The 11,787-nt window shown below is 33.3% G+C and overlaps 1 protein-coding gene across 1 annotated transcript; it reads left to right on the forward strand.

Annotated features, from left to right (window-relative positions):
- Positions 1–514: 514 nt before the first annotated feature.
- Positions 515–9,980, forward strand: LOC111628482. The gene is made up of 3 exons (XM_023372272.1): positions 515–596; positions 8,848–9,119; positions 9,234–9,980. The coding sequence occupies exons 1-3, from the start codon at positions 515–517 to the stop codon at positions 9,978–9,980; spliced, it is 1,101 nt and encodes a 366-aa protein (XP_023228040.1).
- The last annotated feature ends 1,807 nt before the right edge of the window (positions 9,981–11,787 follow it).

The raw sequence follows: 11,787 nt of genomic DNA on the forward strand, positions 1-11,787 counted from the left end.
CATAGAAACAGTTGATAGGAGATGGAGAAGTTACAACAGGCAACCTGTAGCCTGCGTGCTATTGGAAAAGTTGTGAATGAAGCTACCGCTATGCATTTAAACCCCGGTGTGTCCCTCACAAAGATATCAACGTATGATTACAGGGACATTGAAGATTCCACTGTTCAACATGATATAGCATAGCAAAACTACAAACCATCAACCAGCTATGCTCAAGCAACAAAAGAAATGCCAACCACAGACATCAAAAATGGTTGTTTTATTGAAGTACTGTACAACCTCTGGACAACGAATGTGCTACACAATGCAGCGATCAACTATCATCGGTCCAGAATGACATAAAACCAATGGAAGGAAATGAACATGAACCGGAAATATCTACAACCACTGATGAGAGGATTAGAAAATATACAATCTGATCAATTTGATTTACTGCAAAAGAACATCTAATGATACCGGATATCATAACTGCTTGCGAGGACATTATTGGAACTCTAGGTGGCGTTGAACAACTATGATTCAAGCCACAGAACATAGTAGAGATTGGACTATCAACAGTGGAGGCGAAGGAAAAACTCATTGGGCACTCCATCAAGGTAGGACATTTTGAATATATTTCAGAAAGATTAGAGGAAGACTTAGTTATGGTTACCACTCAGTATGTTCCCAATGAGGCGGATAAAGGTTTAATTAGAGAAATTTTTTCCAATTATGGTAAAGTTATAAAAGTTCTAGTTCATAGTGTTACTTATAAAGACAAAAAGTTTAAAATGGGTACCTATTGCGTAGTCATAAAAACAAGAAAGCTACTGCCAAATTTTACAGAGATACTGAGAAGTAAAGTTCAGCTGTACTATAATGGAAGAAAAAACAAGCTGGAGTTGCAGTAGCCTGCAACATGAAATAAAAGAATGTAACATAAAATTATGTCATAGATGTAAGAGTTCACAACATTTAATTAGGGACTGCCCTCTTTGCTATATTTGTAATCAACTTCATGGCAAACATGAAATTTGTCCTGCACCTACCTTCTTTGAAATCTGTAAAAGGGGTGGGAGAAATAAAAATAATGAGAAAAGATGCGATAAAAGTTTGGTAAGGATAAAAACACAAAAAGCTAATTCAGGAGAAATTAAAAATTTAACACAAGAAAAAAATAAGAGCAATGAAAAAGAAAGTCAGAAAGAACCACAACAAAAAATAGGAAAGTATGATATAGAGCAGGAAATAGAATTAGGAAAAAAATAGACTTAGAAAAACAATTAGAATCAGAAAATGAGACAGAAATGAGGAAAGATCAAATTATTATAGAATCCGATGACATAAAAGAAACTAATGAAAAAACAAATAAAAATACTTTAGAAGAAAGATTACAGAAATAAAAAATTGATGCTAAAGTCAGAGAAAAGAGCTTGACCATAAGTCTACATGCCACCTTAACTGGGGAGAACATGATAGAAAAGACAGAAAAAGTTAAAGTAAGGAAAAATAAAAGAGTAGCAGCTCAACACAATCATCATTAACATTCGCATTCAATCTTAAGTCTATCAATATTTCTGGTTTCCAGAACGAAATTACACAAATTTATTCACTCGATATGCTCCTTACTAATAAAACGGATATCTTATTAATACAAGACAGTAGTAATATGTACGATTTTTATGACTTCAGAAAACTTCAAAACCTTTTTCTTTTTATAACATTTATCTTTCTTTTGCTCTGAGGAGGAGTTATGGTGTTATCACCATGATCCATAAAAGTATTAAAAGAAATGATTTCAAAACAGACTCTGAGGGGAGAATCTTAATTGCGGACATCCAAATTAATAACAATCTTACAAGAATTGTTAATATATATGCACCTCCTCAATTACCTGCCAGGAAAGAACTGTTTACCAACTTACCTAACTATCTTAAGGGGAGGAGATATTTGTTCATTGTGGGTGATTTAAATTGTATCCTATATCCTTTGGATAAAAATGGTCATATGTTCTATGATGGCTCAAGAAAAATCTTTAATAGTATTATAAATAACTATAATCTCAATGACGCCTATCGCTTTGTCTACCCCAATTCTCGTGGGTTTACTTGGGAGGGGAAGGAAGTTCGTGAACGCCTGGACAGAATCTATTTCAACAGTAAAAGTGCTAAAATTAGTAACATATCTGCTAACTATCTATTAAATGAAGGCAAAAAGTTTCCTGACCACAAATTACTCAACATTGATATCAATTCAAATAAAGCAAAAAAAAAAAAAGAATAAACAAAATAAAGGTCACAAACGTAATTCTCACTGATCCATCATTTCAAATAAATATCAAAAAAATCCTAGACAGGAATAAAATAAACACAAACTGGGACCAGTGGCAATCCGTAAAAAAGGAAATAAACAATGCTATAAAATCTACCTGGAAGCAAATAAAAAACAATATAGGTATACCTCGACTTATGTCGTTCCCGATTATACGTCGTTTGTCAAAAAAGTATATGGAAAAATAAAAATCAAGTTTAAGTCATTTTATTCGACTTTACGCCTGTCCGCCACAAATATTGAAGTCGTAATATCACTAGGAAAGCGTTTAAAGCACATAAAATCATATTAAAATATATACATTTACAAGTATGTACTGTATTTAAAGTACTGTAAATGCATTTGTAAATTTAAATTATTTTTTCTGTACTATATTAAAAACTAAAATTTATTTGTCTGTAAGCTTAAAATAGATCCTTATTAACCATATATTATTAAAAATGCATTAATAAATAAAATACAGAACCAGGAATGGTAATTTATGTTTTAGCCAAGTGACAAGTAGATTCGGAGACAAGTAAATTTGACTTACGTTGTCTCTCCTGGAACCAATTACTGACGTAAGGCAAGGTATACCTGTAATTTCAATAAAATTAAATTACTTCAAAGGGAATTAAGTACAAAAATTATTGAAAATAAATACGATGATATTGAAAATATCGAGAGCAAGATCAGTGCTGAAATGAAAAAAAAGTAAAAGACAATTACTTAAGTTACAAAATGAACAAACTAGGCATCAATAAACATCATTAATATTCAAAAAAATAAATAAAAATAAAGAAACTATTAATTTAAACAAATTAATCATTAATAATAATATTATCAAAGATGAGAATAAAATTTTAAAATAATTTCAGAATTTTTATACCAATCTATAAAAAGAACACCCAACTGACTGGAATCTTTGGGATGAAGTCACAAAATTTGTTAATCCTGTCAAAGACAAAAATGATAATTACATTAATAAAATCATATCAAAAGAATAATTTCAGAATTTTTATACCAATCTATAAAAAGAACACCCAACTGACTGGAATCTTTGGGATGAAGTCACAAAATTTGTTAATCCTGTCAAAGACAAAAATGAAAATTACATTAATAAAATCATATCAAAAAAAGAAATTAAAGACGCTATTAATGATCTGCATATTAGAAAGGCTCCAGGTGTTGACGGATTGACTGCGGAATTTTACCGGTACTTTAGGGAGGATTTTACTGACATTTTTTACATACTTTACAATCATAACTCCTTCTCTGCCAACTTTAATGAGGGAAAAATGATTTTAATAAATAAGAAAGGGAATAAGTGTAGACAAATTGGTGACTATACGCCTTTAACTTTGCTTAATATCGATTATAAGATATATAATAATATTATTGCTAAAAGAATTGAAATAATCTTTCATGATTATATAGGTTACACTCAAAGTGCTGGCATCAAGGACTGCACTATTCAAAATAATATCATGTTTATCAATTTAATCTGTGAGATTTGTGTTAAAAAGAGAACCCCACTCTCCATCCTGTCTATTGATCTTGAGAAAGCCTTTGACATGGTCAATAGGAAAGTTCTTTGGAAACTTCTAGATATTTTAGGCTTAAACAATAATGAAATTAATAAAATCAAAATTTTGTACCAGGCACCCAAAACAAAAATTAACATTTATAACAGTGATTCTGATTACATCAACTGCAATGTAAGACAAGGATGCCCTTGTTCTATGATTCTCTTCACGATTTATATTGAAGCTCTTCTGAGAATGATTAACAATGACAATCTAATAGCTCTGCTTCACATTCCCAGTTTTAAAAATAACATCAAATATGTGGCTCATGCCAATGACATTAATAAACAACAATGTGACCCTCAACAAAACCATTGAAAAAATAAAAGTGTTCAGCNATTGAAGCTCTTCTGAGAATGATTAACAATGACAATCTAATAGCTCTGCTTCACATTCCCAGTTTTAAAAATAACATCAAATATGTGGCTCATGCCAATGACATTAATAAACAACAATGTGACCCTCAACAAAACCATTGAAAAAATAAAATTGTTCAGCAGTTTAACTGGTATGAGAATCTATGAAAATAAAAGTAAATTGTTTAATATTAACAGCAACATTATGTGATATCATGAACATCAATACTGTCAACAGTATCAAAATTTTAGGTGTATGGTATGGTAAAGATAGCAATCAAAACAATCTTAAGAGCATGTCTCATAAAATTAATAACGCAATTTCCAACTGGGAAACTGTTTGGCTTTACCTGCCTGACCATGTCACTATTGCAAATAAAATCTTAATTGCCAGAATAATGTTTAACTTTTATATCACTGTTCTAAGAAAAAAAGATATCAAACATCTTGATAAAATCATTTTTAGACATATTTCGCAGAGTGATTTTGAGCCACTTAAAAGAATTATAGTATCAACAAAAATCTAATGGCTACTACAATCAATTGGAATGAGACCTGGGTAAATGTTGGGAGGCTCCCTGCTGAGTGGAGAGAACTCATATGGAAAATTTTGATCATCATCATGATGACTAGGAAGTATCCTCACACCTACTAGCATGTAAGTACTGCTCGTTGTCCTTGGTGTGATCACAACGAGAGTAGCTATCACATATTTTTTGAGTGCCACATCGCTGAGCAAACTTGGCACTGGGTAGACAAAATTTTTAATATATGTATCGCCTGGCAAAACGTAAAGTTCCACTCTAATTTCCCTGTTAAAACCCAAAATAATTACTTAATTAATTGGGTTACTGCTGTGACCAAGAGAGTCATCTAGAAAGTGAGATGCACCCTTATTTTTGAAAATAAAAAATCAAATGCATCTTTTGTAATAAATAAAATTTGTGATGAGCGAAACTTCAAACTAAAAGCTGACTACAAACACTTTTCTGACAGGAAACACAACACACTATACTTTGGCACTGAAAATATTATATGGAAAAATGTTAATAATAAATTTGTATTTAATGATCAGTGGCAATAAAACTACTTCTGATTCGGCTGTAATTGTAATCACTGATGCCTTTGTATGTAAAATATAAAAACTTTTATTGTAACTATTATACTCATAAAATTATTTCTGTATAATTTTATAACCTTTGTATCAACTCTATTTTATAATATCTAGTAATTGTACAGTTTTTATATGAATTTTCTGTAATTATAAGTGCCAATGTTTGTAGAATGTAAAAGCCGAAATATTAATGCTGTAAATTGTTTTTTTNTTGTAACCTTTGTATCAACTCTATTTTATAATATCTAGTAATTGTACAGTTTTTATATGAATTTTCTGTAATTATAAGTGCCAATGTTTGTAGAATGTAAAAGCTGAAATATTAATGCTGTAAATTGTTTTTTTTTTTTTTTATAACTTACTTAAAATCTATACTCAATATAGAAATATTATTTAACTTTTTCATTTTTTTTTAATATTTGCACTTGTTCTGTATAATTCTCTCTCATAATACCCACCTTGTATATAATTGTATATATCTTACTACTGTAAATATTCTTGGGTATTATGGCCATGTCAAAATTTTATTGTCTTCTTATTAATTATTTAACTAATGTTTAGGTCATCAGAAACAATGTACAAGGTTTCCTGCTGCTCAGCATGTTGCTGATTTGTAACAAGTAATAGTTCTAAATAAACTTTAAATTAACCAGTAAGAATATCAACAGTTAGATTACTCCTATCAAAGGCAATGAATGAAAACTGGAAGATAACCCAACTTGATGTGCCAACTGCATTCTTAAACAGTGAACTGAAAGCTGATGTATACATTAAACCTCCAGAAGGTCTAATAACAAACAGTAAAGTTTTAAAATTAAAAAGAGCATTATATGGTTTGAGAGAAGCACCTTGATGTTGGAATGAATGTTTTAATAACTTTGCTATCAAAAATGGACTAACTCGTTCAAACTATGATTTTTGCTTATATAATGGAGATAGTATACATTTGATTCCTTTTGTGGATGATATTTTGTTATTTAGAGAAACAAATAAGCAACTTAAGAACAGAATTTAGTGCAAAATTAATGGGAGACCCAAAGAACTTTCTAGGAATAGACATCATTATGCACAAAAATACATTATCATTATCACAAGAAAATATTATCAAAAAACTCTTAATAAAATTCAAAATGAAGGAATGCAAAGGTGTTTTAACTCCAATGGAACATGGATTTCAGGCTGATCTCAGAAGATACTTTTAGAGTTTCCATTCATAGAATTAGTGGAGAGCTTATTGTATTGTACATAGCGCACACTACTCATCCAGACATTGTGTTTGCTGTTTCCTACTTGAGTAGACATCTTGATGAACCCACTGGAGCACTTTGGATGGCAGGAAATAGAATACTGAGATACCTCAAACAGACAAAAGACCTAACCTTAAACTATTCAGTTTGCACAGATGAAAAGCTGATTGCATTCTTAGATGCAGACTGGGCAAGAGACAAAAATGACAGGAAAAGCATAAGTGGTTATGCAATTTTTTCACAATAATAATCTTATATCCTGGTCATCCAAAAAACAACAATCTGTCACACTGTCTACAGCAGAGTCAGAATATTTGGCATCTGCAGTAACTGCTGCTGAACTTGTCAATCTTCAAGGAAAAATATCGGAATTAAACACTGGAAGAAAAATTGTCACAGTCATGATCATGGATAATCGAAGTACCATCAGCATGATTGAAAGCTATGAATATAGCAAAAGGTCAAAACATATCGATATAAGGGCACACTTCATTAAAGACCTAGTAGCCAGAAATCTTTTGACTTTAGGCTATGTTCCCTCGAATGATAACAGCAGATACTTTTACTAAACCCATTGTATTCAAAGAGATTCATTTGTCTTAAAAATATACTCAAATGTTTTCTAACACTAAAATAATATTGCTTTATTTATTCGTTGAAACTGTGTCTTCTTCTTCCTGTTTCTTCTAATTCTGTGTCACGACTTGGTGCATTTATCGACACTTGGCAAATAGTTTCATCATCCACTTTTAATTCATATAGAAATGCATTTCGGGCTTTCACCCCTCTTCAGTATGTTACATCAATAGGATGTGACTTGTGTATACAGTATCAGTCAGGCACCTTCTGTACTTCCCACTCCCCTCCCCTCTTCTCCCGACTTGACAGCCTCCCCCGCCTGCCTCGTAACTTGTAACATGTCACTTCCCCGAGTGCTGCACACAACCTCGCCTGCGACTGTATAAACATTCTATTTTAATAGTTGTAGCCTGTTTTTATGAATGTCAATGCTTAGGTTCTTGTTATTATTATTTTTGTCTGTAGTAATTAATAAATAATTAGTAAATGATAATTATATTAAATTTGAAATNACTTTTACTAAACCCATTGTATTCAAAGAGATTCAATTGTGTTAAAAATATACTCAAATGTTTTCTAACACTAAAATAATATTGCTTTATTTATTTGTCGAAACCGTGTCTTCTTCTTCTTGTTTCTTCTAATTCTATGTCACGACTTGGTGCATTTATCGACACTTGGCAAATAGTTTCATCATCCACTTTTAATTCATATATAAACGCGTTTCGGACTTTCGCCCCTCTTCAGTCTGTTACATCAATAGGATGTGACTTGTGTATACAGTATCAGTCAAGCACCTTCCATACTTCCCACTCCCCTCCCCTCCCGACTTGACGGCCTCCCCTGCATGCCTCGTAACTTGTAACGTGTCACTTCCCCGAGTGCTGCACACAGCCTCGCCTGCGACTGTATAAACATTCTATTTTAATAGTTGTAGCCTGTTTTTATGTATGTCAATACTTAGGTTCTTGTTAATATTATTTTTGTCTGTAGTAATTAATAAATAATTAGTAAATAATAATTATATTAAATTTGAAATAAATCTGACAACATTTAAATAAAATTAAATTAAACCTATTTAATTAAAATATATTAAAATGCAAAATATTACTGTCAAACACAGATGATTTTACCTTCAATACTGAAGACTTTGGTATCTAATAAACAAAAAGAAAAGAAATGTGAAAACGAAGGAAAACAAAAGAAAAAATATTACAAAAAAATTAATTTAAACTTTCTATCTCACTTCCTACTCTATTCTCCATTAAATAACTCATAAATTTCTTTTCTTCTAAACTGAATAAATTTCTTTAACTTTTTAACATTATTTAATACTATATTTTTATTTTTAAAATAAAGCAGAAAAAAAAGGGAAAATATCGTAAATAATTCTAAATAGTGTAAAGTAATATTAAATAGTCACTAACGTTAAAAACCATTACTTGTTCACTTCTTGGGAATTTGTATGCTCCCAGTTCCCAGTATTTAAACAATAGAACCAACCAAGCAGAAACAAATTGACTAACCTTATTGTTAATTGTCTACTTGGACTTTACTTATTAATAGGACTTAATACTGGTGTTTAAAGATTGGCACAGCAATAACAATAACATTAGAATTTAAGGACAGTAAGGCTTTTACAATAAATTGACTAACCGTTCTTTTTCCCATTCCAGAGTCTTCCTTCGAAGTATTTGGATTAAATTGGCTGTCAGCAAACTGTTGGGGCCTTAACTACAATAACAGTAAATTAATCTACAAAGCAGCGATCGAGTCTGCCATACTCTATGCTGTCCCGGTCTGGCAAGAGGTGCTTAATAAACAACATACTTGCCACAAGCTTGCCTCTACCCAGAAAAAATTCACAATCAGGATATGCAAAGCCTACAGAATGGCTCCTTCAAATGCACTTCTGGTCATGGCGGATGTTCCCCCTATTCACATCCAGGCAAAGCTTTTAAATTGGTATTGGCACTTGACTAGTTCCAGTACCTATCCCTGGCAAGACAACAGTGCTACCAATAACTACATCTTTGCTGACCTCATTAAAGACAATACTTAGTTGGTCCACAACATTCATAAATATGGCGTGGACAGGACTCTAAAGAGGGACAAGCACAGCCAACATCCGTCCGACGATCTAGGCTACACCATCAACTGGGACTTCGACAACGTTCAAAATCTTAAGGCTAATTGGACCATCTACACTGATGGTTCCAGCAATGACACAGGCAATGGTTCTGGCTTTGTCATTATCAACTCTAAAGGGAGGACTTGCTACCAGGCTTACCATAAGCTGGCTCCCCACTGCTCCATCTCCCAAGCAGAGATGTGGGCCATCCTGAAAGCCATCATTCACATCACGAATAACATTAGTCAATTCAAAGGGGAAATCCTTATTTTAACAGACAGCAGAATGGTGCTCCATACCCTCCACGAGAACAACCGCCTTACAAGGTTTGCTGCCAGAATGTTATCAGCAGCAGAAGACCTTCGATCAAGTCACACTCTACAATTTAGTTGGATCCCTTCGCACAGTGGCATCAAAGGAAATGAAACAGCGGACAAGTTGGCTAAAATCGGCAGCAGATCTTTGTGTCATCACTCATTCGACAGAATTCCTCAATCCACATTGAAGAATCACCTTTGGGACTTTGCCGAGGCCCTTTGGCAGCAGGAGTGGTCTTCTGCTAACACAGGAAGAAACTGTTTTAAATTTATCCTGAATATCCTCACTACACTCCAAGAAGAACGCCAAGCATTACACTCCAGAAGCGGACACATCTCAAATCCTCACCAGTCATGGTAACTTTCCTGCCTACCATCACCGGATCGGGAAAGCTAACAACAGCAACTGTACGTGCTCAACCCAATCCATTGCAGAAGCGTTACACCTAACGTTCCATTGCCCCAACTTCGACCACTTACGGCTAGGACTAATCACCAACTGCCTAAAGAAAGGGCTAACTTGGCCACCCGAACCAACAGACTTATTCCAGGACAGAGAACTCTGAAAGGATTTCATCAACTTCCTCAGCAGGACCAGAGCCCTCATCTCCTACCCACAACAGAATGCCAGCATACCTGAAGAACAACACCCCAGTGGATGAACAGAATCCAGGGTGACTGATCAAATCTTGTTGCTGACCAATACTCTTGCTTAAAGGTTTTCATCTATGGTTATCCATATGCAAGAGTAATTGGACCAGTCTCCTTGCCTTATTCATAGCCATGCTCTGTTAATTTTAATTTAAATCATTTTGATTTTACTCTGTTATGGTTCGAAAACTTCTCATTACATGAACCTGTGTTCAGTTCCCTCCCATGCTTATGTACCTTAAAGTTCTTTATCTGCTTAAATCATTTTGTAGCCGCAATCACTTTATATTCTGTTTGCACTGGTTTGTCTCTAAACACAGTTCTTCATTTCGGATTTATTTTGTACCACGCACACTGTCTACAGTGTCTACTTAATAATTATATAATAATATACTATCACTGCACATCGGGCTGTATATAATAAATCTGATTTACTGAACCTATAACCGATGCGTATCACTTTTTCTTTCACAAATCAAACGTTTTCATAACCCCTTCTGGGTTCTTCATCAGGATAACAGCTGGATCAAATAGCGATTTAAAAAAATTTGAATGAATCCGAACTTGTATCGTTCCATTCGCTTAATCCGTCACGTGATATGATTGAAATTGTTCTATTTTGACGGTCGATGTTCAAATTTAAGAGAACGATCCAAAACATGTTATTGAGATATAAAGATTATTTAATATTCTCATGTTCCCTAATATCATTTATTTTTAAGGCTTAATATAATTTCGTTATCACTCTTTATGGAGTAGGTTTTGCCACGCCATGGAAAGGCTGATCTCTTCTCTTGAATTAATGCACTCGGATTTGTCATACGCCCTAAAAATTTCCATCTCTTCTAGCCATTTTAGTTGGTGAATATGTGGTGTGGAGGCAATTATCTGTGCTGCATTGAAGTCCGCCACTATTTCGGGATCAGTTTTGACTCATAACCTATCATAACCTAGTTTCAAGATCACTTTTGACTCATAACCTATCATAACCTAGTTTCAAGATCACTTTTGACTCATAACCTATTCAACCAACTGAAGAAGACCCTAATCAAAACGGCCAACCATAATTAAGACCTTCAAAATCAGCTTAAAAAAGCTGGCACTCTCTTTGACATCAGATTGTGTAATGCATAACTAATGCAATTTCATGAACTAAATCTTTTGAAATTGAGGGATGGTGTTAAGTACTGTAAAACTTGAGCCACCAAGCTCTATATATACAATTGCCAGGATTTCCAAAGCTCTCTTTCTTCTCCCTTTCACTCTGTATGTGTGTGTGTTACCGATAAAGTAATTGTTAATGTTACCAAATTAGTCATCTCCTCATTTGGATTTTATCAATATGGACTTTCTTGTACTGAAGCTCCAGTGCATGCATTGCATTTTCCATCAATAATCTTTCAAAGAAGCTCTCTAGAAAAAAAGTAATGTTTTTTGAAGTAGTGACTGCAGCTTTAATCCTGTCCTATATCTAGAACTGGATCAAGTACACTTTCTGGTTCCCAGAAAGTAGTCTG

Source organism: Centruroides sculpturatus, unplaced genomic scaffold (assembly GCF_000671375.1).
Source record: "Centruroides sculpturatus isolate CEXI.00-Female unplaced genomic scaffold, Cexi_2.0 scaffold488, whole genome shotgun sequence".
Taxonomy (NCBI): Eukaryota; Metazoa; Arthropoda; class Arachnida; order Scorpiones; family Buthidae; genus Centruroides; species Centruroides sculpturatus.